This window comes from Pseudopipra pipra, chromosome 7 (genome assembly GCF_036250125.1).
Source record: "Pseudopipra pipra isolate bDixPip1 chromosome 7, bDixPip1.hap1, whole genome shotgun sequence".
In the NCBI taxonomy this organism is placed as follows: Eukaryota; Metazoa; Chordata; class Aves; order Passeriformes; family Pipridae; genus Pseudopipra; species Pseudopipra pipra.
The window spans coordinates 12,136,296-12,164,130 of record NC_087555.1 but is presented as its reverse complement, the minus strand read 5'-3'; the positions used below and the strand labels follow the sequence as shown (position 1 = coordinate 12,164,130).

The 27,835-nt window shown below is 40.5% G+C and overlaps 2 protein-coding genes across 8 annotated transcripts in view; one reads left to right on the top strand and one right to left on the bottom strand.

Moving 5' to 3' along the window:
• The window catches only part of CDK15 (cyclin dependent kinase 15), a 40,424-nt gene extending 35,402 nt beyond the window's left edge, over positions 1-5,022 (bottom strand). The window contains exons 1-4 of the mRNA XM_064662042.1: positions 4,698-5,022; positions 3,662-3,811; positions 3,415-3,512; positions 2,779-2,858 (exon numbers count right to left, since the gene is read on the bottom strand). Coding sequence (XP_064518112.1) covers positions 2,779-2,858; positions 3,415-3,512; positions 3,662-3,811; positions 4,698-4,817 — 448 coding nt within the window. The 5' untranslated portion in view covers positions 4,818-5,022. The remainder of the gene's footprint in view (positions 1-2,778; positions 2,859-3,414; positions 3,513-3,661; positions 3,812-4,697) is intronic.
• The window catches only part of ALS2 (alsin Rho guanine nucleotide exchange factor ALS2), a 56,439-nt gene that overhangs the window by 10,274 nt on the left and 18,330 nt on the right, over positions 1-27,835 (top strand). For 3 of the 7 annotated variants that reach the window (XM_064661970.1, XM_064661971.1, XM_064661966.1), the window contains exons 2-13: positions 11,296-11,385; positions 13,367-13,521; positions 14,770-15,689; positions 18,008-18,368; positions 19,234-19,402; positions 19,852-19,948; positions 20,353-20,430; positions 21,062-21,235; positions 22,331-22,502; positions 22,948-23,128; positions 24,850-24,915; positions 27,377-27,539. In XM_064661970.1, the coding sequence (XP_064518040.1) occupies positions 11,366-11,385; positions 13,367-13,521; positions 14,770-15,689; positions 18,008-18,368; positions 19,234-19,402; positions 19,852-19,948; positions 20,353-20,430; positions 21,062-21,235; positions 22,331-22,502; positions 22,948-23,128; positions 24,850-24,915; positions 27,377-27,539 (2,556 nt within the window). In that variant the 5' untranslated portion in view covers positions 11,296-11,365. Of the gene's footprint in view, positions 1-6,809; positions 6,902-6,926; positions 6,948-7,025; positions 7,086-11,295; positions 11,386-13,366; positions 13,522-14,769; positions 15,690-18,007; positions 18,369-19,233; positions 19,403-19,851; positions 19,949-20,352; positions 20,431-21,061; positions 21,236-22,330; positions 22,503-22,947; positions 23,129-24,849; positions 24,916-27,376; positions 27,540-27,835 lie in introns of those variants that run through there. The other 4 variants (XM_064661972.1, XM_064661968.1, XM_064661969.1 and 1 more) reach the window with 4 other exon arrangements.

Here is a 27,835-nt window from a genome sequence, read left to right as displayed (position 1 = left end):
TATTGCAACTGTATGTCCCCGGTCTTTAGGTCTTGACATGCCTTTGCCAAGTCTCAGCACATCTAGGGTGTGGTGATGGAGGGGGCAGCACATGGAAGAGTCTCTGCCTCCATATAGTTCACAGAGCACTGACTTGTGCTAAGACAAAAGCTACAGTCTTCTGAGCCTTTCAGACATGCCTTAGGTTTGTCATGGTAGAGCAGGCTCCAGCCAGCACACTCAGGAAAGCAGCTCAGCAAAAAGTCTCAAGGATAGTCTTTATGGGGGGAAGAGCATGCACAGCTTCATCATTTGCTACCTTAGGTGTGGGACAATAGTTGCAGTAGCTCTGTACAGAAGAGGGATGTGGAGAAGAAGTGGAGCTGGGTTTGCTTTTCCTGTAGATTCCTGGCACTATTGAAGAACCCCACCCAGCTGTGCACAGACAGTAAACACAAACTGCACAGACAGAAGCCCCAAAGCTCAACAAAAACAAGTGCCCCTGACTCCAGATTTTAATTCAACTTCTGACATGGCAGAATAGCCTCAGAGCTGTTCCAGACAGCTGATTAAAACCAAATTAGTTTACTGTCAGACCACATAGTCCTACAAATTTCATTCAGATAAGGCCTGGGCTTACAATCTTGTTTCTGCTGAATTAGTTGAAGCACACAATACAGAGCTTGGGCCCGACGTGGGAGACAGAATGAGTTTTGCTCACAAAAAGCTGCTTTTTTGTTTTTCAAATGACCTGAAAAAGACATTTGAAGATTTTCATGCTGGCAAAGCAAATTTATACTGGATTAGCACTTTGCCTTTTGTGACCATAACAATTTCACTTGGATCCAAAAGCCCTACTGCCAGAGATAAACTGTATGACACAGCTGTGGCCCAAGCCTTATGTCAGTACCGAGACTACTGAGCAATCAAGGATACCTAATTCAGCACAACTACTGGAAAGAGCACAGATTGCAAATTAAGTCTCACACAGGGCTTAGTGCTGCTGCAGCTAAACTGCCTCTACTACTCATGCTAGTCCATTTAGCTACCCCCAGTACGTGCACCTAATTGCCTATTAACCTAGTAAAGATACTGTGAATAGGGCCCATCAGCTGCAGAAAGGGTCTGCTAAGGTGGCTCTGTGATACCTCAAAAATCTCATATGACCAGAACTATTGCTCCAGAGGAGCAGTACAGAGGGTCCACAGTAAGAGAGAGAACTCAGGCCTCTGGGAACTGCTCCTCACTTGGTTGCTTCTACAACCCCCTGCTGGGGTGTCAGGTGCTACTGCCTGAACTGAGCTTTAAGCATTTTGTCTCTGTGGGGCTTCCCGGGGTGAAGTGTCTCTTTGTCAGGGGAGCGCATTCCTCCGGGGGAGCAGAGAATGCGCCGCGTTAATAAATCTTGTGCTTTGTTTTTGCTACTGACTTACATTGTAAATTTGAGGTGTCAGATGCTGCGAAGCTCAGCAGTACACAAAAGACCTATTTAAAGTGGACTCTTCATAGGATCACCCTTGTTTTCTCCCATAATGAATGAAGTTGAGACTCTCAGCCTGTCCAGTAGAGCATGTTAAAGGGCTGCTGATCTTTAGTGCATCATTAGTTCAATGTAGATAAAGCTTTCAGGGCTTATTTTACTGGTGGGCTACAAGTGTAAACTCAAAGCAAAAGCACCACAGCAAATGACTGTACAGGAAACTGTAACACAAGCCATTCTGTAAATAGGCATATTTAGATATCTCTCTGCTCTCACCCAGAGTTGGACTAAGGATTTTGTAAACCTTCTTGTCTCAATTACACTATTATAAACCTGGAGTGGATTCAGTGACCTCTCTAGTTATTCTGAGTTGACTTGTATGAGAGCCCTGTGCTAGGGCTGCTCTGTGAAAGCTGGTACATCTGGTCCCTCACTTTCCATATCCATGGTGACAACATCAACCCTAGTTTTGAACTGCAGTAAGAAAAAAACCCCAAAATATGTGTGACCTCTTACATTGATAGCTTTCACTAATAGCAGACAACAGGCCAGCACAAAGGTTGCATATTTCTGTGTAAGGAAGAATCTAGATTATGATCCTCTTGGGATTGCACAACAGATGAAAATAGAAGCCTTTGTGAACTTGGTCTGCAGGGACATGTAAATACATTCAGCCAAAATCAAGCACTTAAGCAAAAGCACTTCTTTCTCAAAGAAATTGAGCAAGTTGCAGACATTTTGCCCAGTGCTCTACAAAGTCAACTGATAAAAAGAATTTCTCACTGGGCTGAAATGATAGATATTACTAAATACCAGTTTTATTGAAAGTATTTCTCTTCAGGCTGGGATCTGTGGTGCTCTAGGTATCAGCCAGGAAAGTGGCACAGCTGTGATAACAGCAAGCAGAGATTCTGGTGCAAAGGGCACTTCCAGTCCACAACTGCCCAACGTAAAAGCAGCAAAACCTGTGTAGTTTCTAGTGGGAGTGAGAAAGCAACTACAAAGCAGGTGGCAGGCAGGGTAAGAGGGCCCTTACACTGCTAGGAAGGACATGCTCTGGCTGCAGCTGGCACTTTCCTTATCACAAGCATGGATGCATCTGTCACAAGGGCATATACCAGAGGTTCCTCCTCTGTCCATCACATGCCTACCCTGCCCAGCACGAAGACCTCCTCCATGAGGGAAAAGGAAACCAAGAGGTTTGGGAGAAGGACAGCTGGCACACCGAGTAGGCAAGAAAGGACCGAGAAAGGCATCACTCGGAGCCTTTTCAGGTTAAAACAAATGCTCTTCAAGGATGATGTTCCTTAATGTCTTACCTTCTCGAATGGCCGTAAAGGGCACTCCCTCCTCTGTCTCCAGCCTGATCACTTTCAATGCCACCAGCTGGCCGTTGATCCTGTCAGGTCACAGTGGAAGGTCACTCGAAGCACCTCAGTGCTTGGCATGACAGCATTAACAGTCTCCTGGGGTGCTCCACACTTACCCTAGCAAAACTTCCAGGGCTCACGCACCCACCCAGACCAAGCTCAGAAAGGAATTACAAACCTCCTCTGTTTTGTCTCCATGAGCAGCGAGCTGGGAGCCAGCCCACCTGGCTAGAGTAGTGACTGGGTATTGCTAGAGCATGGCATTGAGCAGTGTTCCCAGACTGCCCTCTCACAGCTTTCCTGTCCCGTGTTATGGCAGCATGGCCTCACCCCCAATTTTTCCATCATGTAGAGATCCCTCACATCAAGGAAAACCTTCCTGGTTCAGCCAGACAATTTCATGACACACTGCTGTGGACCAAAGTGTCTTCATGGAGCCTCCATGGCTGTAGCAGAGGAGTTGCTTGAAAAATTGGGGTGGGGCTTTGCAAATATCCTGGTTAAAGGCAAAGCTGGACCTTTGATTTGCCTTTATGTTATGTAAGAGGTGTTTTCACCAGGCAGCGAGAAGGCAAAAATGCTCACCTGCTGATCCCCTTGTACACAGTTGCACAGGATCCTTCACATAGCTTCTCTAGATGCACATAGGATGTGGCAGCTCCAAATGGGATGCCTTGTCTCTGCTTCATGAAGAAATTGGTATCTGTTTTAGATTGCTGGGTAGAACAAGAAGCTACTAGCATGTCATTCAGTAATTAAATACTGATTCATGGCTGGAATAATCATAGGATGAAATATCTCCTGTCCGGCTCTGTGGACGCTGCATACTCACCCATTTGAACCTCTCCACAGCATCCTGCTCCTGGGAAGGATCAGTGTAATTCCAAGGCCTCTGTGTCCTGCACCTCCAACTCTGGAGGGTGTGGAGCTGTGGGGACTGCAGTGAGGATAGAAAAAGGGATTCTCTGGTTACATCTGACAGCTGGCATAAGGAAAGGTGACAAACTAGGTCACTGGCAAACCCCCATTTTACACGTGATTCTTTTTTTTCTCCTTGACTGCACTGGCTTTGAGCATTTCACTTAATTTTCATCTCTGTCTCCACCAGTCATAGATCTCCAGTACTGTTTCTCAGCTCCGTCTGTAAGAGGAGCAACTGTCTGTGTATTCCTGTGTTGGTAAATTGAAGCACTCACTCAGAACACACAAATTTAACTGCAGAGGGCGCTTCTACTGGTATAATTCTAAATGCGTGTTATTCCCCCTTACCCTTGATTTATTAATCTCTAGATAACAAGCTGTTAGGGCAGGGACTAAAAACCAAGTGCAGGAGTGAAATTTCAGGAAGTTTACATTTAGGCATTCTTCTCCTCCTTAACCCCCTTGCCCCCTTCCTTGCCATTGTATAATTTACAGAGCCTGTTAATTTGGCCCATACAGGATAGCAGTGCCATACCCTACACAACTATAAAAAAGGTAGTAATGAATGGCAGGCAGGCTGCAAGCTCCTCCTGAGCAGCTACACTGAATGGGTGTCTGCATTAAAATTTGACTCATATACAACACAGGATTTGTAATCTATGGCATGCTGCCTCCTCTAGAACTAGGTTGTTGGCTCCCTCCCTGTTTTACAATCCCTCATTGGCACAGAGCTCACTGGAGTGCAATCTGCTTTCCCTGTTCATCACATCAAAGGCATTTATTGTCATCTGAGGTATGGATTCTTTCAGTAGCTTCACAAGCCTGAAGCTGCAAAATTTGATGCTATCTGGTTAGAAGCAAATGTGACTATTCTGCACTCCCACAAGTGGAAGAACCCAGGCTTAACCTATCTCAAGGCAGAAGTATCATGGTGTGATATTAAATACCTCTGCTCTAGTCGCTGCTTCCGTATGCTGAAGGCCTTGGATGTGTTGGGAGCCCCTTCTCTCTGAACAGCAGCTGCAGCATCCTGGTCTGACAGCACTTACACACAGTGTGTCTCCCATGTTGTCCTGTTTCAATTAAAATGTATCTCTTTTTTCTCCTTTGCTCCTCCTCCTCCCTCTGTGTCTGTAATAACAGTTCATATGACCCGCATGAGGTCTCTGCCTCAAGTAGTCTTGTGATTTCTGCAGTTTTCCTTTGAAAGTCCAAATTCACCACTGGAGTAACTCCATTGATTTCAGCCTTCCAAAAACAGCCAACATTTTTTCATACCTGAAGCTGAAGAATTAAGCAGTAAAAACAAACTTTCTGCTTGTACATATTTCTTTCAGTTAAGCAGCTCTCAGTGTAATATGTTGGACAATGAAGTGATAGGTCTCACACAGGAATAGACCTTGACTTCCCTCCAGGCCTATAGCAGTTCTATAGCAGCCTGTTCTAGGCTTCATGCCTTAGCCACTGGGCTCTAAGTTGAGCTCTCTGAGAAGTGTGGCTGAGCTGTGCTTTCTGCAGGAGCTGCTCAGTGACTGTCCTTGCTTTGGCATTTACGTCAGCATGGGGACCTGTCTGCCCCCATTGTCTAGGGGGTGCCATGAGCTGACAGAAAATAGTCTTGTCCACATGTCAAAATAGCCAGAGTAAACCGATTAATCCAGCCCAAAATAGGTTTCATCAATGATGTACTGAGCAAGGAACACAGAGTGGACTTACCCTGGATATGGACAGTTAAAAGTCCCCCATGAATAGGACTCACTGAGCAGCTTCCTAGGACTAGCACCCAACCCACACAGAGAAAATGCTGACAAGGGTGAGGGAGTAGGTGTTATAATGTGGTATTCTTATGGTGATCCCTTAGATCCTTCAGTTTTCATTAGGATGCATCATGTGAAATCTTCCCTTTGCTTCACTGTTTTGATGTCTAAGAATAACACTCTTTCCTTGAACAAAAGGATTTTTTAAAGCAAAAATGTCCTGGGAAGGCAGGAGCAATTTCTGTGTCTCGTTGCAGCCAAGTCGTCAGCCTTTGCATGGCTAGAAGAACATACCTGGAAGGCTTGATCACTTTCATATAATGTTCTTTTACCCTCCCCAGTTAACCATAATTTACTAAATAGCTATCATCATGGACTTTGGTCTTCTCTTTATTTTCCACATATTCTTTGAGCCATCAGAATACAGCAGAATTTGGATGTGCTATCTAGGCATGAGAAAGATTGTCTAGATGCAACATAATCAGTAACAAACTGGTTGTGCAAGCATTGTTTGTACATCTGCACAAAGGTTCTTATTCTGGAAAACACTTTTTTTGTTATGACCAAATAATACTTGCATTTTAATAGAATGGAGAGATAAATCCACAAAACCCAGACAATATAAAATATTCATATTAACTAATATGAAGATTATAAATTTTAATCTTGGGTACATTTTGTGTAAGGGAAGAGAGGGGAAATACTCTGTTATGAAGTCATCCAACTTTTGCCAGTTAGCAAGAGCTGATAAATGAAGAAAGCATGGTAATAGCTAGTGGCTGTGGTTATTGAAAAAAATATGAAGTAATCATTCCAGTTAGTGGACGAAACACTCTATCAGAAATGTTTAATAGCTATACTTAGAAAATGTAAGGATTTATAAAGGAGAGCCTATACCTGTCTTCGGAATCATGATTTTTACATGAAGTCTTCAGGCAACATAAGAAATAGTCTACTGAGAGCTGACGTGACATTTAAAGTACGTTTTACAAAACTTGTTTGAGTAGAAACACGTGTATAGTGTGCATGTCCCGAGGGAAGGCTGTAGATCGGCCCCTCGGGAAGCTGCGGTGCCCCCGGTTACAGCAGTAGCTGAGCGAGGGGGGTTTGCGGAGCCGTTCCCGCTCCTGACCCGCCACCCGTGGGGGCCGTTCCGAGCTCTCCGTCTGCGCCTCGAGATCCCCGGGAGACGCACCCACGTGTCGCTCCCGTTTTTGCCTCTTTTGTCCCGGGCGGGGACCCGTCGGCGCGCGTGCCGGCTCTGGCCCCGCCCCCCGCGCGCCCCGCGCCCCCGCGTGAGTCAGCTGAGCGCGAGGGGCGGCGCGAGAGCGGGGCAGGGACGGCATCTGTGAGGGGACAGCGCGGGGACAGCCGGGCCGGGAGGGGCGGCACAGGTGAGGGGGCACCGGGGGGACAGCCGGGCCGGGAGGGGCGGCACAGGTGAGGGGACACCGGGGGGACAGCCGGGCCGGGAGGGGCGGCACAGGTGAGGGGACACCGGGGGGACAGCCGGGCCGGGAGGGGCGGCACAGGTGAGGGGACACCGGGGGGACAGCCGGGCCGGGAGGGGCGGCACAGGTGAGGGGGCACTGCGGAGCCGGGAGGGGCGGCACGGGTGAGGGGGGGACCGCGGGCACAGCGGGAGAGCCGAGCCGGGGGCCGGGCTGTCCACAGCGCCCTGCGCTGCCCACGCCTCCCCCGGCGGAGCGGCGGGACGGGAGCGGTGTGTGCGGGGCGGGGGGCGAGGGACGGGCCCAGCGGGGTCAGACTCGGCTGTCCGGCTGCCACCGCGCTCTGGGGCTGGGACAGCACGCTGAGATGTGGGATCTGAAAGGTCTCCTCCCTCTTGCTGCGAAGAGACCTCTAAAGTGTAAATAGCGTGCTCTTCATCGCTGTTTCGTTTAAAACTCCTCTCCCTTTGCGTGGCGTGGTCGCTCAGGAGTAAACGCAGTTTCAGCTTTTGGAGTGTATTGAGGGACAGTCCCGGTGTGGCTGCAGTATCGTGTACAGGTGGCGTAGCTCGCTGTCACTATCACAGACCTCCTCTCCCAGAACCAAGACGTTGGTGAGGCACTGGGGAGCAGCTGGACTGGTCGTAGATGGTCGGTGATTAATCACTGCTGCTGTAGGGCAGCAGTTTATAAAAACTACCTATACCTAGAATCTTCCAGTTTCTGCAGAGTGAACTGTCTTCAGAAGGGGAAGCACCTGACAATGTGCTAAATTAGGGTGTTATTTCAAAAGGAAAAGTGGCAGAAGGACGGTCACAAATTTTTTAGTCTCTTATGAGTTTGGTAAATTTTAAATTGCTGATTGCATGCTGTAGCAGATAACTTTCAGCTGTGTACTTTTAGCTGATACCAGGCCCTTTCTTTGTTGTCCTTGGGGGTTTTTTTATCTTTTTTTACTGCTTCCTTTACTGTTGTATTTTGTTTGCTGCCATCCTGCACTCACTGGAACTGGCATTAAAAGCTTTGAGCCCTCATCTGAAGGGATCGCTACTGTCTTTCAGTAGCAAGTTGTTTTGTTTTGTTCTGAGCAGATCTTAATCACACAATGTTAAAAGCAGCGGTTGTACCTAGTTAGTGCTGACCAAAACACAAGGGCTTCTTGAACTGGTAACTCATTGTAAGTTAGCAACAATAAATTATGTGTGTAGGCCAGACTGGTGTTGACAATTCTGGTTTGAATGAAGAAGCTTGGAGTAGGTAATTCTGTATAAAAAAATGCAGTCTTGGTCCCATAGGTTATTGCTACATATGATGCAACAACTTGATTAAGAACATATTTGGCAGTATGTAAGTAAACACGTCTGAAAGCTGTAGAAGTATTTGCAATGTTTATTAACAACAGCAAGTAAATAAGTACATAAAGCTTGTGGGAGTTCTGGTATTTCTGAAAGCCAGGGCCGTAGCAGTTGTTGGTGTTTAGCATTCAGTGTAAGGTTACCTTCATATCTCTGATGCTTGTGTAGAAATGGTCAGTGAAGAGCACAGTCCTGTAGTAATGATAGTCATGTTTGCCTCACGTCATTCCTGACCATAGCAGTTGTTATGGTGTGGCAGTGTTTGATTTCTGGAGAATTTGCATTAGCCTTCTACTCCGTGAGGGGAAAGTATGACATCAGTGTCATGCTAGTGACCATCTGTCTGTAGCACAAATATTTCATAATTGGCACTCTTTGGCACTCCTTGCTGTTTTCCTCTTGCACTCTTGAAGCAAAAATGTAGAAAGTAAAATTATGGGCAGAGCAGTGAAGGTGCTGGTTCCACACCGAGCTTCCACACCACCAGAGTGCTGTGTTGTGGCTGACTCTTCTCTTCTGCACTTCTATTTCTAATAACAATTCAGGTGATCATAGTGGAAAAGAAACAATGCATCTGTAATGTTATAATGTGCTATTATATGAATGTGAAAATCAGCAAGGAAAATTACATGTTTCTACTGGAACTAATAAACGTACTGTTTACAGTTACTTCACTTAGTTTGTAGCTGTGGTGACCTGTATTTTGCATTAGCTGTAAAATGGAAATAATGTTGTGCTGTCCTAGGATTGAATGAAAACTTGCACTGAACTTGCAAGTGATTTTAAAATGCCTTAAAGATGTCTCATCTGTGGAAAAAAACCCAGTTGGACTATCATTTTCCCTTATATGCACAAGTAATGCAACCTTGAGTGTGAGCTTTTGTAAAGAAAAGATCTATCACCGTCATCATATCACTCTCTTAATTTCTAGTTCACCACTGTTGCAGGTTTCTTAATTAATAATTAGATAAATTGTTTTTCAATTTGGCTTTGAAGGGAGATGTTGCAAAACAGCTGATCCAGATGCCTGGCTTTAACTTTATTTTGTTATTGTCAGAAGATTTTGTGACAATTACAGTGAATTTTTCTTGCAGTTGAAGCTCAAGAAAAAGAAAACAATTCTTTGAGCCCTTAAAAAAAGTCCATAAATTATAGAAGTCAAGAATTTTAAGCCTCAGTTCCTAGATCTTGAATAACTATGTGCAGTGTAAATCACATAATTGTTGGTACTTCGATGACTATCAAAGCTTCCACCTCGGATTCACGGATCCGTTGGATATTTTTATGTGAAGCTAAGAGTTCTTCACAGAGGAGAATGCCAGCATTTTCAAGAGAATGAATGGTAGGTTGGGTGGTTTTGAGTAGGCTGAAGAAAACCACAAATGTACTTACTCTGAGCAAGAACACATCACAAAGTTCAGGTTCCAAAAAAGCGCTTCCATTTTCCTTTGATGTTTCATCAACACCTCTGTTACTGAAGCATTGCATGACAGTTTCCTTATATTTGTGAGACTTCCTCTGTTAATATTTTAAAAGTTAACTTTTACAATTGTAGGTGTTTTTTTTCTTTTGTAGTTGAGGCAGGAGAGACAGGCACATCTTGAAAGCAGTATCCTTCTGGTGACAAATGTTTCTGTTCCTAGAAAGTATGTTCTGGTTTTTTTTGGTTTTTTGGGTTTTTTTTAAAGCAAGGTGTATATGACTTCTCAATACTGTTCTATGAAATGAATTTGATTTCATATTTTCATGGCTCTTTATCTTCTTGTGGTGTGTTCTGTGCCAGCCCCAAAGCCCAAATCACTATTTTTAGTGGCCTGTGTTTGAAAAACTGGAAGTGTTTGGTATGCTATGTTGTTCTTTCTGTCTGTAAAAGTCTGCATGGTAATTCATTATTCAGAGCATTCTAGTGGGAGTATTGGAGGGTTTTTAGTTATTTTAATTATATATTGTCTCTTGTAATCCAGACTGGCCATATTCTATTTCTATTTACCGTGTGCAAGAGCTTCAGGCTACTCATTCTGTGTCTTTATTGAAGATATATAATCTTAAAAGACTGTTATATTAACAAAATTATTTTCTGATTTTGTTACAGTGGATATCAGACAGCGACTATAAAAAAACAAAAGGTCTAAAGCTTTTATGAAACTTATTAAATATGATTACACACATGCATTAATGTTACTAAAATTTTTAATACTTCATCAAGTAAGGCAGTAGATCCAGGGAAATTGCAATTCTTTCAATATTAAAAAAGCCAAACAGCTTGTAAGAAACAGAGATTAACTGTAGCTTTGTTTTATTCCAAGAAAAGTAATACAAAGGCATCTTCATGGAGGTGGAAAGGTTGTGAGGGTGAACTTGCAAAATTCAAAATCTGAAAGAATAAAATCATAACTAGAGCAGTCACTTTTTTTCTCTCTGTCTTCTGTAGTCATATCATACCTTCATAAGTACTCTGCTGCCAATTTGCATGAAGAAATGTTTTAAGGTCTGTCTTGGCTTTCTGCACTTCTGCCTAGACTTTGACAAAACTGCACCTTTAAATGGTGATGTGTGCTTTGGTTCAGGAATGCAATCGTGAATTCAACTCCTAATCATTTTCTGCTCATGCAAATCTGTTTACCTTAAATTTAGCCAAGCATAGATTTCTGTTTTATTTAGACTGAAAATGGGTCAATTTGATGTTTCTTGAGCGGTATAATGAGAATTATATAGAGTTTGATGTAAATTTCTGCCATTAAACTAGGTTTTGTTCATTCTGTCCTTACTGTAGACCTATTGTGAGATGAGTAGGTAGGACAAGTCTGGCTGTTTAGCTTTTGTCTGCCAACTCAGTGTGAGTGAACTAAATATAAATACTTCAGCCATCCTAGTGTTGTGTAAGTGCTTATTTATTTAACACAAGACTTGAAGCTTTGTGCCGTTGTTGTTGGTGGTGGTTAACGTTATTTGCACTAAATAACTGGTTTTTATGTTTTCCAGTTTGTGAAAATTGTATTGTTCCTTTTGAAAGAGGAAGGATTTGGTGGTGATGGAGTGCTGCCACTGACAGATGGACTCACAGGAAAGAAGGTGAGAACGAGCAGCTCCGCAAAACCACAGAGGCTTCCTGGAAAATGCCAGCTCGGGATCATCCCCGAAAATTTAGTGATATGGGCATACTCTTTATGTAATTTACACTAAAGGGAAGAAGATTAATTTAGCTACAGTTTCAGTTGTGTCTGGAACACTAAACTTATTACAACAGCAACTTAGTTGATTGTTGGAACGTGTGAAGGCAGAGCCACAGGCTAAAACCTTGAAAGTAACGTTTGCAGGTGAACAGCAACTCATATCTGTTACCTGCACCTGGGAATTTTGATCCTGGGTCAGTAGCCCTGCAGTAGACTGTTCTTTCCTTCCTTGTTTGTTTCACTAAGATACCTGGCAGAGGTCAGCTGTTTTTGTAATAAATCCTGTTATGTGAATGTCCAAATCTGTTTTATGCTGTTTTCTGAAGACTTATTAAATGGATAAAAGCCCAAACAGCAGGACTGCCTTTAATGCACAGTGTATTGATGAAAACTCTCTATATTACTCTGTTATGTTCCTTGGTGTGCTTTGCCCATCTGAGTAAAATCTGTATTTTGATTTTAGGTTAAATGTCCTAATATTGATATTGGATTTTTTAGGGTTTTTTTCCCCTGGCCTATATATTACTTGATTGGTTCCTCTTTAATTTACTTCTACTCTAAAAACAAGTCCTTTGTATTTAAAATGCAAGACGGACTCTGCATTTTAATTCTGTATTTGTTTTTTGGATTAAATAATTGACCTGAATTTTAGAAGAGTTCTTGACTGTCACTTTTTTTGATTTTTTTTTCTTCTTTTTTTTTTTCTTTCTGTTTTGTAGAAAAAAGTAAAAATGTTGGGGATGGGCTCAGGAGCTAAGAGAGATAATTTAATCTCTTAGTTATTTTCATCTTGAACATTTCAGATGTACATTGTGTAAAGATATTGTTCATCCTATGCACCAAAGCTAGCAAAATTTGTAGTTTAAAAAAATGTAAATCTGCATGAATAGAGCTGCTTGTGTAAGTTGTCCCCAGGGCAGCCTATCAGACCAACTTTTTCTGGGTTTGATTCAGGTTTGGAGTACATTTTATTTCTTTTGCCTTTTTTTTCTAGACAGAGATTGCCATTCCATCAAAGCTTTTCATGCCTGTCTTATATATATATAAACTTCACAAGTTCATGCCAAGCTGCAAGAACTTATTTATGCAGGGAGTAAATGACTTGACTTTTGGCAAATAAGGAGCTAAACCTACTTTTCCCTACAGGGTATATAACAATCTATTCTTTATAAAGTTTTAAATAAATTTAAAGATGACTCTTAAATTAACTGGAAATGCTGTGAGTATATAGCGATGCTTAAAATGACTTCTTGTGTTTAAATCAAGACATTCCACAAATTGTTAAAACTGTGGGTTTGTTGTCAATGTTTTGAGGAATTTCTTTGTGCCGAGCTGGAGGAGTTGCTGACTGAACATTCAAACCAGAGTGTGTTGAAGTGTTAAACCAGCTTTGGATAGTTCCAGTCACTCCTGCAAGCCCAGATACTTGCACTGTGTTTCAGGATTTTTTTTTTTGTGCTTCAATTGATTTGAATGACTGGGTCATTTGAATCTGAGAAACTCATTAAGAATTAAAAAAGGAAAAAAACCCAAACAGTCAAAACCTCATTTTTGTCTCTAAGGGTAGAAATGAAAGTATATAAAGGATGAGCTTTTACAGGTGTAATGTTTTGAATGGGAGCAATTGGTACATGGTAAAGTATAAATGAAAAAGAAAGCTAATGGTTTCAAACAGAAGATACGTATTTTTTACATTTAAATAACATTTAATTTACAATTTGATAATTATTAATATTAATTTAAATATATTGTCTTCCTGAAAGTGAAACAAATGCCTGAACTATGAAGTCTTTCCTACATATGTGAAAAGCAAACTCTGCATTACTAAACTACATAAAACTTCATGCTTATGGTGTTCCAATCTCCTCCAATCTTTGTAGCTCAGAAGAGGCAGAAGGAGCCAAAGAGAGAGGCCTGGTCTATGTCTGGAAGGCTGGTTCCTGCTCTGTAACTCCAGAAAGGCTTCTAGGACTCAGTGGCAAGACTGTATTACAGGCAGCCCTTGGAATACATCATGGATTACTTCTAACAGAAGGTAATAAGCATCTTAATTGTAAATATCTGATGCAATAACAAGCTTCAGTTATTGTCAAGTTTTCTTTCACATGTTCTTTTCATTTTGTCTGTGTCTCATACACAACTTTTAAATTGCTGGATTTTTAACTTTGCCTTTACTTCATTCTTAGTTATAAATTATTTCTATTTCAACACAGTTTTATATGCATAGATTCTTCTTTCATATTGTTATTTTTTTTTCTTAACAATGGCTCTGGATTTTACCCTCTAAAGATGTTAATTAATGTAATCTGAACCATGTTAACTCAAAATGAGGTTTCTTTTGAAGTCTTTCATTCAAAAAAGTACAAGAGGTTTCTCTTGATGCATAATAGCTTTGTCTTCTCTGCTTCTGGAAAAGTCTGTAGTTAGTACAGGCATTAGAGAGTCTTGGTTTGTGAGCAGTTTGAGTCTGTGAATTGAGGCATTTCTAAAAGCCAGTTCCTTAAGTGTTTGTGTACCTTGGTCCATCCTTGTACTATTCAGTGGACATACAGTAAAGATGCAGCTGGAAGTTGCTTCTTTGATTTTTCTTTGACCTTCTTGAAGGAAAGTTTCCAGGTTATTGGTGAGCCTGCTATAAATACCTCTCCTCTACTGGAGTTGTTATGGACATCCAGTGTTTTTTTTAAAGAATGTGTTTCTTTCATAATTTAAAGGGACTTTTTGCATGTGTGTTCTTACCCCATGAGGGATGTTGTTTGTGGATGTGATTTACCGTTTTTCTATCACTGTGGAAAACAACTGTTAATTTTAAAAATTAACACACCTTCTCTCCCTGATAGGGCAATCCTGTTTTAGTGCAGGGTGCAAACAGTACAGTTTGGTGATAGCAGGTCTCTGTTTGGGAAGATGAGCTCTGTACTGTGTTGTGCGTTTGTATGTCCTTAATACGTTGCATGTTCTTAGAATAGAAAGGACCAATAAATACACTTAACTTGACTACAGTAGAATTTTTAGTGGAAAAGCATTACTTATTTCAGCAGTGCATGCGTGCACAGGGTGACATTAACTTGAGGTATAGAACTTAACAGCAGTAACAGAGAGCAACCAGCAGTCTTCATATATCAATAGCCATAGTTCTGCTGAGCCTACAGTAAGCTGGGAATTGATATCTGTTTATCTGAAGTGTCTTCAGATAAAGATACTTTGTGTTGATTTAAAAATTTGTGTTGGTTTAAAAATTGCTTTTACACTCATGCTAAGATTTTTTTTCTCCCCCTTCCAGGTGGAGAGGTCTACAGTTTTGGAAAGCTGCCCTGGAGATCAGGACTGGAAGAGTCATGTGTTAATAGTCCTATCTTAGAAAATACTTTGCTTGGACATCGTGTTATTACAGTGGCAGCTGGCAGCTTCCATAACGGAGCCGTGACAGAAAGTGGTGTGGTGTACATGTGGGGCAACAACTCTGCTGGCCAGTGTGCAGCTGCTAATCAGCCGTGTGTGCCAGAGCCACAGCTCGTCAGTATTTGTGATTCTGAAACAAGTCCTCTGATATCAGTAAGGATTTTGCAGCTGGCATGTGGAGAGGAGCACACACTGGCACTATCTCTGAGCAGAGAGATATGGGCTTGGGGGAGTGGCTGCCAACTCGGGCTCATAACAACAACTTTCCCAGTGACAAAGCCACAGAAGGTGGAGCACCTGGCAGGACGTGTTGTGCTCCAGATTGCTTGTGGAGCCCACCACAGCCTGGCTCTAGTACAATGTCTCCCTGTGCAGGAAATGAAGCCTATCCCAGAAAGATGCAATCATTGCAGTCAGCCTCTTATTACCATGACGGACAAGGAAGACCATGTAATCATTTCAGATAGTCACTGCTGCCCACTGGGTGTAGCACTGTCTGATAACCCACCAGAAAACCATGTCTTGTGTCCCTCATCGGAGACCCTCGAAGGGAAAAGTGTAACAGGTGGCCCAAGTGACGACAGTCAGAAACCACCTGTGGAAGAACAGAGGCTTGTTGGTTTAGAATCTGATGGGCCAAGTGTGCTTTCCAGCAACGATGGACAGGAAGGTAGTGGAATTTCTAGTCCTGGAAGTATTCTGTTCCCAGACAAAAAAGAGGTGAAAGAGTACTTAATTGGTTTGTCAGATCACTCATTAAATGAGAGCCTGGATAAAAACATCTGTACAGAACCTGAACAGGTTGGTACCTAATAACTAGCTCATAATTTGCTATAACTCCTCTTGCAGATGTGACAGTGTTACTCTTTTCACAAATGAAAAAGTGTAATGAAGCTATGGTGTTTTTGTAGTTTCCAAGTGTTTTTCACTGTGATGGCTCTCAACTTTTAAGTGGAAGATTTTTTTTTTTGTCATCCATCCATGTTCAGTTGTGTGGGAGCAGCCTTGACAGTGCTGTAGTCTCTCCTGTTCATTGTCTACAGTGCCAGAACCAAGTAAGCCAATTTCCATGCTCTGTTTGTTCCATGATGCATGGGCTTCCATTTATGTTGGGCACTTGCCTGATTTACCTTTAAGGTCAAGCTTTATTTTCTGTGCATGGAACTAATCCCTCACAAATCTGTCTAATTTCTCAATCAGGTAAAAATTCTAGATTGCAAGTAAAAATTGCTAAACATGTTGACCAAAAGGTTTTTAATGTTAATGATGTAGGGGTGGCATAAACTCATAATCAGGGATGGGAAACGTGAGTTTTTGTGGTGTGGAAAATGGTTCAACAACACTGTTTTGATGCTATAGCAGAACAGTCAAGTACCCCTGTCTTGGTAAGCATCAGAAAATGCTCAACATGAAGGCTCAAGAGCTGTTTGCACCTTATTGACAAAATACTATGTTTTCTGTTTTTTTGGGGAAAAAAAAAGACATAAAGACATGTAATTAGGAGTGAAGGGAAGAAGATAAAACCCTAAATCCATTAGACAGAAAACTAATCCAAAATCTTGCAGTGCAGTCTGGCAGTCCCTACCTAACTCCTGTCCTGTGAGGACACCTGCCACTCTGTGGCCTAATATGCAAAATTTACAGTGAAATTGTGAGAACTTCTTTTGTCATTTCAGGTGTTGTGTAGACATCTATTTCTTCTTTTTTTTTAATAGTTACAGTAAGAAATTTGTCACAGTGGTTCTGAGAGATAAAATTCACAGTACCTAGTAAATAATTGATTTCTGTTATCACCTCTGATTGCAACAAAAAAAAGTAGTTTAAAAACCTGTCCAGTAACTTGGTGATTCAGCAAGTTTTGTTTTATTACTCTGAGGAAAGTTTATTTCTGAGAAATGAAGATTGTGTGAACACAGTTATTCTTTCTTTTGCTTTTTGCTAATACAAATGCATTCTAGCAGTTTTGGGCTCCTCAGAATCTTGCAAAAACTCCCACCATGATGATTGAAACGTGTAGTTTCACGCTCTCTTTCTCAACTCCTCATTCCTGGAATATTTCCAGAGTACTGTTTTCCTTGCACAGTTCCAGGAATCAACAAGCCTGGAATCGGTTCACTGAATCTTACACTACTGAGCATACATATGAAGAACAGAGATGAGGTCTAATGTAATGTTTCAGCATTAGTAAAATCCTTCATTTCTCTTTGCTTTCCTACACAAATCAGTTTTCTTTCCTGTATTGCTAGGTATGCCTTTTATAAATAGGAATGAAGTGAGTAGGAGCAATCCCAGTCCTTTAGCTTAGGCTTTCACAAAAATAAAGAGATCAGAAGATTGTTTTTATTTTGGTAGAATAAAATGAACTATAATATTTGTAATAATACTATTTTCCACTATGTATTAGGTGGGAAAATGGGAGTTTGCTGTCTTCGCTTTAATATTCAAGCCATTTGGCAAATATCATCTTGTGCATTATTTTTTATTTGGTGGGTTAGCTGGCTGCTATTGTAGGTAATGGTGTGCTGGTCCTAAGAATTGCCTTCAGTCAGTTTGTCCCTAGTGTGACTTGATGATTAACTAAGCTTTATATGGATACAACAGTGACATAAGGGGACACAGCCCAGACTGGTTTTAAGAGAGACTTTGTGAAATGGATCCATGAGTCACTATTTTCCTTTTAACATGCTGAAGAGAAAACTTGTCTCTCTGTAAATACAGCATGCTCACTGATGCACTTTAATTGGTGGCAAAGAAGTTGGTAATAAGCCTAAAATTATATCCCTTTTTATATTTGTTGGCAAAGATCCTTTATTGTTTTGGTATTAAAAACCCTCAGACCTACAGTCTCTTACGGATGAACTGCAAGACAAGTGCAAGAGACAAAGCCCAGTCCATGTAGAAATGGTGCTTGGTCCTGAAAAAAAAAGATTCAGAGCAATAGATGCACACCTGTTTACATTCTATACAGTTAAAACCCATATATAATTTACAATAAACCTTTATAGTAAAGATAATGTCTTGTTCAGTATAGCCCACTGTTTGAACAGTGAATGTGTAATCATCATCCTTCTGCCAAGTGCTGTCCGGTGTGACAGTTTTCAATTTTCCTTTGGTTTTAGCCTTCTCAAGAAGACCAACTCAGTGCTTGTATCCCTGGCCCTCCAGGTCCCAGCACATCCACCCTGAACAGCCTGGTGGCCTCTTGTGCCTCAGCAGTGGGTGTGAGAGTAGCTGCCACGTACGAGGCTGGAGCTCTGTCTCTGAAGAAAGTCATGAACTTCTACGGCACATCCTCAAGTGAACCAGGATCTCAGTCGGGCAGCAGGTCCCCAGGGCCTGAGGCTCTGAAAGACAGTCGAGAAGAGCAGGTCAGACTGGAATCCATGCAGGGGAAGAAGAGTTCCAGTTTAGTAGATATTAGAGAAGAGGAATCTGAAGGAGGGAGTCGCAGGCTTTCCCTGCCTGGCTTGTTGTCACAAGGTAAAAAAGCACATTGGGGAAATAACACTGGAAATATTATATTAATGTGGAGGTTTATAAGTGGAAAAAAAAACCCAAACACTTACTGAACACAAATTTAATGACCTATCAAAGGTCTTTATGAATTCTAGGCTCTATCTTAGGACTTGAAAGCAGTGGAGGGAGTAAAGACTAGCAGATACTGCATGCTGAGAAAACCAAAAGCATAGTGGGTTTACAAATGCTCTTTAATGGTAAGGTGGGGTAAAATGCACGTTGGGGTAGTGTGGGCATCGTGCTGCCAGGTGATGCTAAAGTATCTTTCATGTCAATTGGGTAGGAGATAATCTGTGTGGCCTGTAATCCCTACTGCACTGAGCTGAGTTTGAGCCAGGGACCTATAAATATTGCAGTTCCACTACCAAACTTTAAAGTTAATGACCTTCTTCTCTCGCAGGTTTTAGTGTTGTTAATTGCTCTGAATGTGTAGATGGTTTAGTTCTATATTGGTCTTGGATCTGAGGGGAGTTTTTAGGAAGTATTGAAATCTTTTGTTTGCTGCAAGGATATATTTTCTTTCAAAACACTTTTTTTAATGTACAGTTTGTTTTGGTTCATTTGATTCATTGTAGCTGCATAGTTCCCATATGCCTATTATCCTCTAGCAGCTGCTAAAAACTCTTTGGGATCTGCCTATTTTAGCACCTATGTTACTTCAGTGTATCTGTAACCTATTGTCTTACATGTCAGTCTTTTTTCTCAATCTTAAATTAAGACTGCTTTAAGAAGTTTTGACCAGTTATCTCAAGTAACTGTGTAACACAGTCTGAGCAATCTATTTACCAAAAATGCACAGCAATTTCTCTAATTATTGGCTTCTGTTCAGTTTCTCCAAGGCTCTTACGGAAGGTGGGACGGGCAAAAATGAGGACTGTGGCTCTCACTCCAACCTACAGCGGTGAGGCTGATGCTCTTTTGCCCTCTCTGAGGACAGAGGTGTGGAGTTGGGGAAAGGGGAAGGAAGGACAGCTAGGGCATGGTGATGTTCTGCCAAGGTGAGATTTCTTTGATAAGTGAGTTTTTTTTATTCAAAATTTTGAGTATTGAACTGTTTTAAATTCTCAAATTTAAACATCTGCTTTGCATTGTGTGCTTGTTCTTTGAAGTGTTGTGACCTAAGTTTCTCTAAGTAACATTTTTTGGGCTGCCTTGTTAGTAAGCATCAATCAGTTATGACTTTTCCCCATGTAATCACTAGGAGTTTTGGTGATATTTTGACTTTGTCCATGTTGAGATGAGGTTTATCAACTTTTGCCCTTCCTGACCGTTTTGACTAAACTGGTTTGTTGCCAAAAGACTCCATGTGTGTTTGTTTTTTCTAAATTGCTTTGGAACAAAAATAAAACTTGGAACGTGTTTTCTGTATTAAGAGTACCTCTGATAATATTCTTTTTTTCTCCTTCTACTTCCCCTCCCCTGCCTTACGGGTTCTGGGGATTGACAGGCTTCAGCCACTGTGTGTGAAAAGCCTTGATGGTAAAGAAGTGATTCACCTCTCTGCTGGTGGCCATCATTCCTTAGCACTCACTGCCAAATCCCAGGTACAAGTTATTGTTACCATTTATTGGTTTTCTATGGCATCATTGTCATGTTTGGTCTTTTCTAGGTTTTTGTTTCTTTTGCTTCTAAACTTCTGTTCCTGTTTATGGGAGGCAGCATCGAAGTAGTGTGGAATCTTAATTTTGTTTCTGCCCAAGTGCTGCCTGTACTATCAATGTTATGTTTAAAGATTGGTGTGACTTGATCTGGTACATTCCATTTCTGATGTGAGAAGACAATTCGCGAATATAGGAAGACAGTGGAAATTAGGGAATTGCTTCTTGGTACATGAGCCTTCTATCCTTGACTTGTGTGTGCTTGCACACTTGATGTGTTGTACTACCACACTCAGTATGTGTCCATGTATATAAATTTACATTCTCATGTTTAGCAATGCTTCTTACAGGTGTATTCATGGGGCAGTAATGTCTCTGGCCAGCTTGGTCACTTGAACTCCCCAACAACAGTCCCTCGTCTTGCAAAGGTACTTTTGTTTCTGTGGTTTTCTTTTTTCGGTTTAGGGTCACTTCTTATACCAGTGAGTGCAATGTAATTTCTAAGAATTATCTGTTTATGGATCTGTGGGCTATATAGTAATAGAGCCCTTGATTTCTTTGGCTTATACTTGTGAAAATCTACCCAAGAAATCCTTTACACAGACTTCCACTGGTTTTTGACCACAGTGAAGTTCTAAAACTGAGAAATGTGACTGGTTGTATTTTCTTATCAAATTTCCCTTTTACCTTATATTTGGTACAGTGCTGTAACTTTTAAATACTTTGGAACTGTTTATATAGATTTCACAGTTAAATGTAGAGGGGAGAACAGTGTCCCAACCTAGTTCAAGCTCACTCATTTAAAAATAAAACTGATTTATAATTGAAAGGCAAAAAAATCAGCCATTAGAAAGGAAACTGAAAAGAAAGATAATTTTCAGAATGCGTGCAAGGAGTTTGTTTGTTAAGAGACACTGAAGTTGAAAAATGACCAGTCATTTGAAATACTTTTCTTGGCAGGTGTATTATATACATGTGTGGCCAGAAGAGTTAAGTACTCTTCTCTCTTTCCAGCCTCGGGTGATGATCCCTAATGTCTTCCTTCCTCCTGAATTTCAGGTGTGCGGTGATGGTGTTTGGAGTACAGCAGCAGGACTAGATTATTCCCTCTTCTTAGCAGATGAGAAAGACTTCCAACCTGGATTATATTACAGTGGCCAGGAGACAATAGAAAATAATTTGAATGAAAATAGCTGTACTAAGAGTCCAGTTTTATTACTAGCCTGTAGTAAGGTGAGTGTTATTTCCTTGAAGGTGGTACAAATCCTACCGATGCTCTTTGGAAGTAGCACAATGCTGGTGGTTCAACTAGCTTTAAGGCTGTCAAGTCACATAGCTGGTTCGTAGCAATCAAATCAGGAGCATAGTGTGTGCAGGGCAGAGAGGAGGCCTAGTTAGTATGTTCTCTCCCTGTTTCTTGGTATTCCCTTCTGTTTGAGTGACAAGGAGGTGTTTCCAGTGTGTTTAATCCATTTCCTTCCATGTCCATGCATGTGCACACAGACACACCCACTTGTATTCCTTCTGAAAGATTGTTGTTAGCCATTCTCTTCTCTTTTAGGGTGACTAGTGTCAGAATTGGCCTGTGAGTTGCTTGTTGAACAACTTTGGCTCAGTGTTTCTAAGGAATCTTCTATATGGCAACCAAGGAAATAGAAGTAGAGCTCAAACTCTGAATTACTCTGTGATATTGCATGTGAACCAATATTAGTGAGGAGCCACAGTCAGCATTAGTGCTGACCTTATAGAAGAATTTTGCATTGAACTACTGTGGAAAGCAAATACCTACTGCTAGTAATATTGCAGTATCAATAAACTGGACTCTTATCAATAAATTGACATATTCCAGGTCCAGAAAGGACTACAGTTCAGAGCACAGTCATAATACTAATAAAGCCTTCTTATTCTCTCTTTGTAATTAATGGGAGAAACAGTTGATACAATGATGCTATTTAATATCAACATTGTTGATATAAGCATACTGTGGTTCTTAAAGTGACTGAACTTAAGGTCACTACCTCTTAAACATGGAAAGGTTGCATGAGTCACCTTAAAAGATCGTCCATTTATTGTCTTTTAGGCTCTGTCAGAGTCAGGAAAATGAGCAGCAATGACTATAAATGTTTCTTCAACTTTTGTCATTCTTGTATTAAGCCAGTTTTGAATGGGTTGTTTGTCACTGAAGGTAATTAATACTTACTATCACTTAGTGCTCCTAAAAATATGCTTTATTTTGCTTTATTTTAATATTACTTCATTTTTAAATTGGAGTGTGAAAAGAAAAATATTGAAGTGGCTGTTTTTTCTTTTCTCCTTTTTGCCTTTCAGATAGGGTACATAAGCAATGTGATAGCTGGTGGTGACAACTGTTTGGTCTTAGTAGACAAGAATGTAATGGGATATATTGCCAGTTTGCACGAGTTGGCTTCCACTGAGAGAAGGTTTTATTTCAAACTGAGTGAGATCAAATCTCAGGTTCTTAGACCTCTTTTAGGTTTAGGTAAGACCTTCTTTTTTAATATTTTCTTTGATATTGTTTACCCCATGTTCCACAACAAATTTATTTTATGCAAAATTTAAAAGTAATGACATATTTTTATATATTTATATTTTAATAAAAATTATATATTTATAAATTATATATTTTTAATATAAAGCTGAGGTCTTGCTCTTCTCCCCTGTTTGGATGAACGGGTGAAATACAGCTGCATTTTGACATGAGCATTCTGTTGTTAGTTTTTGCCCTTTCCTGAAATTTCACCTGAAATAACTTAATTCTTTGATCTGTATTTAGTCTAAAATCATTGCATTTCTGATTCTGGATAATGTAGCCATGAGGTGAAAGTGCTGATAAAGCATCTAAACAGCACCCTGTGGTAAGTCTCTCTGTGAATGGGTGCTGCTCTTTCGTAAGGTAAGCTAAATTGCTTTCTGGTCTGTTACAGATAACTTGGGCAATGCAAATACAATCCAGTTGTTGCAGGAAATGGCAAGCAGGTTCAGCAAGCTGTGCTATCTCATTGGTCAACATGGAGCTTCTCTAAGTAGCTTTCTTCATGGCGTGAAAGAAGCCAGGAGCTTGGCCATCCTGAAGCATTCCAGTCTCTTTTTGGATAGTTACACTGAGCAAGTATCCAATTCCCTCTCATCTTGAGTCTCTGCAGTCTTAATCTACTGACCGCAACAAGCCCTGAGTTAAGGGAAAGTAGGTCATAAGGAAAGCTACATAAGTAACTGTTGTGCAGATTGTATTGTTGCAATTTAAAATGTGTAGAGAGTTCCACAAAGGAATTGATTTCGTAGTGAGATGTGTATTTCAAAGTCTTCACCAGTGGAGCACACAGGACAGCATCAGTTTCCCTCGTGTGCAACTCTGAATACAAACTCTTCTTTGGTTGCTGCCTGTAAGCCTAAATGTTGATTACTTCCTAAGGATATTGTAATATAATGTGCTAGAGCTACCGTGGCTAGGCTGCTAAGTAAAGCTACCTTTGGGGGTTTACTGTGGTTATTAAATGCTTTTTCAATAGTCATCAACTAAAAATTGTCTTCCAGAAGAACAATTCTTCTGTCCTCATACTTGCTAAATAGCACTGCACCTTTCACCCAAAAGCTGGAGCTGCTTTAGTGTTCAGAACTAAGTCTGAATTATCCTGGTTATTGTTTTCATTGTCCTAATGCTTTTGGGAGAGGAGGTCTATGCAGTCACACTGTTTCCTGTCTTTCCCCTTGGTAACCTCTGTAGTTCCTGGATAATTTCATCTAAATGTAGCAGGAGTTTTATCATACATAATAACTACGGGCTTTTGTGAGAAACGTTGCTTGACAGTTTAAATATGTCCTATCTGAATGTAGTCTCAGTTACCAGACATTCTGAAAATATCTAAGGAAACAAAATTTCAAGATCATCAACTTCAGTTGTTACACAGTAGCATTTTGAATAGGCAACTAGTTGCACTTTTTTCAAACACAAGCACAACAGACAACACTTTACTGGGTTTGTGATGAACTTATTCTGTATGACCCTAAAAGAAACTTTCTTCTCTGTTTATCACAGGGGTTGTTCATAACTGTAAATGTATTTTCTCCTTTTCTTACTTAGTCTTTGATTCGAATTTGTCTTGTAACCTGGATTTCCAAAATTGGTTTCCATTACTCAGAATAGAAGGGTTTAATTCCTTCTTCCTCAGTGTCAAAGACTGAAATACCTAATTTCTGTTCTCATTATTACTGCTTGTCTTCTGCTCTCCCCCTTTGCTTCCTGTTGCTTGCACATTTTTCTGTGCATGCCATCAGAACCTCACCATAGTGCCATGAGCATCTTTCACAGATCAGTTAGGCTACATAAGCATTATCTGTTAAATGGGCTAAGCAGAGACCTCTTTCCTTGGAGAAAGGTGTTTTTTAAAAATGGTGCAGGGGAGAAGTCATAGGTGGAATGTTGAGTACCAGTAAAAGAGAAAATTCCCATCTTGAAATTTCCATCTTGGCTGTAATTAGAAGCTAGCAATATTAAATTGTTGAAACAGGTGGTCTATCCTATACATGTCCAAATCTGGGAGAAACAAAAATAAAATTAAAGTAAGCCCTCTGCATGGTGCTAATGGCAGCAGAAGTGTGGAACAGTAATGCGTGTTCTGTGTTCCATGTTGAAGGTGAATGCCAAGTGTTTGATAACATTGAGTGTTTCTCAAATACTAGATAACTTACATAGTTACATAAAGATATACATGTATGCATAAAAGATATTACAGATCTCATTATAAACTGTTGGAAATTACAGCAGCTGCTACTTTCAGGGATGTTTTGATTTTTGTAACTGAAAAGCTTTTTCTTTCCTATATTAGGTATTGTACTTCAGTAACAAACTTCCTCGTAATGGGAGGATTTATGCTCCTTGCAAAGCCAGCAATGTAAGCAAACCTTTACCACTTTCTGGACTTTTTGGTCAACTAGCAAAGAACTGTAAACAATGGAGTGTGTATGTGTGTAGTAATGAGCATGAAGAACTCAGTGTGCTCGAGTACACTAATTCCTTTCCCATCAGATGAAGAGAAAGTTACCTCAACTGTGATAAAAATTTAGGTTAAAATGCTGCTGAGTTCAATTACTTTATCTTGAAGATGGAGAAAGGAGGAAAAAAGCATAAGTGATTGCAAATTCCTTCAAAGAAATGTAAATGGAGTTCAAATAATGATTTTTTGAAAGCTTAGTTTTGAGGTTAAATGTTCATCATTACTTAGTGTTTGCTAGTGTTTATTTCAATGTTCCTGTCAAAAAAACAGAGAACAGGAATTAGCTAGAGTAGGTAATGTGAATTCACTTTCATTTGAATTCTTTATGTTTATGGAAGTGCTTTAAAATTATGGAAAAATAACATTTCTGCATGTGTGTCTTCTCTGCCTCTCAAGACTTCCGTACTCTATTTCATGCAGTAATGCTTGTAAATGTGAGGAAGGAATTGTACTTTAAGGCCTGAGATAGTATATTTGAGGTTTCTATATCATATCTATATCAAAAGTAAAACTTTTTTCTCATTTCAATAGCATTTTTGTCTAGGAAACAAAGTAATGACACTTTAGTGCTGTGAAGAAAGTGTTGCACTGAGGGTAGTTTTTAACTAGTCTGTGAAACTGCTACCTTTCCTTCCTAAATTCTGTAGTCTGGGAGTAATTGTTAGTGTTTATGAGACACTTTGAATGCAGAGTAAATGATGGTATTGAAAGTTCTTAGAAACACAGGAACCTCATATAAAGAACCTTCTGCACCTGAGGACCAGTGCCAAAGTCTAAATACAAAATCCCACTGCAGAGAGGCACTGAGAGTCTTCTTGCATCGGTCAAGATTTTTAGGTTGACTTAAAGGAAATCTTAATTTAAGTATAAACTTGTTTATAGTTCATACTGAAACCACTCATACTGAATTCATCACATCAGTCGTCACTCTCAGGTGTCACAGCTTCTTCTGCTGCAACCAGTGTCTCATTAGGAGAATAACACTTCAGGGAGGAGGTGTCTTACAAGTTTTGTCCTATTCCTTGCAAAGGGAAGTCAAGGATGTCTTTGATAATGATAAATTTCCCCCCACTCCCTTCCTGAGGGTTAACTGTCTTAATTCAATTGTTAATGGCGTCAGCCTGTCTTTCGTGGATGTTCTGCAATATGTAGTCCCAACTTTAAAAGTGCCAGCTTCAATGGGAAGTCTCCATAGCTGACAGGTTTTTCAGCATGTCCTCTGAAAGAGTAGATGAGCTGTAGTCAGTTTTATGAATCTGTTATTATTTGATGCTTTTCTACGGAGAAACCTCCGTGGGAGGATCTCAAAGCACTTTAAAAAAGGCAAGCCAGACATGAGGTGAAATTAAAATTAGGAAACACGGTCTTGTCTCAAGAAGACTTTATTCCTAAGGCTTGTTCAATAGTGGAGTTCTTAAATATCATTAGCAGACCTAACAAGGTACATTATTTTGATGTGTGAAATGGCATCTCATGAATCACATAGCGTTCTTAGGAACCTTGCTGTGCAAATCTGATCTGTTTTGCTGTCTCTGGGGGCCTGCTCTCTCAGCCTCACCTGATTCTTGCAGCTTGTGGTTTATATGCTTCACAGCTGGATGTTTTAATACACCTGTCATATGTGCCAGCACCTGTGTGCACACAGATATGGTGAAGGAGAGGGAAAAGTAGGTTTGTTTTCCTTTTAATGAAGAAACCCTGGTTTTGTGTGCTAATGCATTGTCTTCAGAATCATTTCCCTCTTCTTCTCTGAACTAGATTAGTTCTCCCTCTTGGAAATCAGACTGAGGATTGAACAGATTTCCTGCCTTTCTTTGAGGTAGGATGTAATTTTTGTAGTTAGGGGAAGAATTGGTCAGTTGCCTTGACAGCAGGGGTGGGGAAGAAGTTACTTCAATATATTTAGAGAAGTGCACTAGAGCAAAGTTAAGATTCTTTCAGGCCTTCTTGTACGAATCAAGTGTTAGAAACTTTCTGCTCCAACAGTAATGGGGAAGTCATGCCCCTGTTTGCTCTTTACTAAACAAGTGTTAAAGGGGAGAAAGGCAATTGGGTACAGTCCAAGTTGGGCAACGTAGTCAACTTTCTTCAACCAGTTTAATGACTGAGCATATGAAATTAAAAATAAGAAACAAGTCTCTTGTTGCAGTTATTAACTTCATGTCTTTACTGCTGTACTTCCTCAGACTATATTGTGAATAGATTAGTAAGCAGCATGGATTTGCCTCTATAATTTTGATTGGTTTATGATAATCCAAAAAGGGGCATTCTGAGCTCATTCATATTTACATAAAGCATCACTAATGTCTCGCTGTCTTCTTTCTTCTCTCCTCCATTTCTCAATGATCCCATCATTTAGAGACTTCTTGAGTAAAAACCACGAGCTATTACAGAAACTTTCTGAAAAAAATGAGGAAAACCTCCAGCTACTGGAAGTTTTGAATGCTCTGTTTTTCATGCCATTTGGACGACTTCATAATTATGCCAGAACTTTGCTAAAGCTTGCCACATGTTTTGAAGTGGTAAGATTGCTTTGTTATCTATAGTTCAATAAATACACAAGTTAAACTCATGGCTTGGAAGTAACTGTGTGAAGCAAATGCCAGGTAATTAGAAATAGCTTATCCTCAGAGGAGCTGCCTCAGACTTGTGTTTGCTGCAGGGAAGATCTTGTACATTTGTTTGCACAATCTTGCACCACACCTGCACAGATCACATGAGGGGTAGAAACTTGTTACCCTGCCAGAGCTTGTTTGTGTGCCTGAATATTTAATTGCAAATATATTGTTTTGATGTTTGCCCGGTGCTTTTCAGTTTC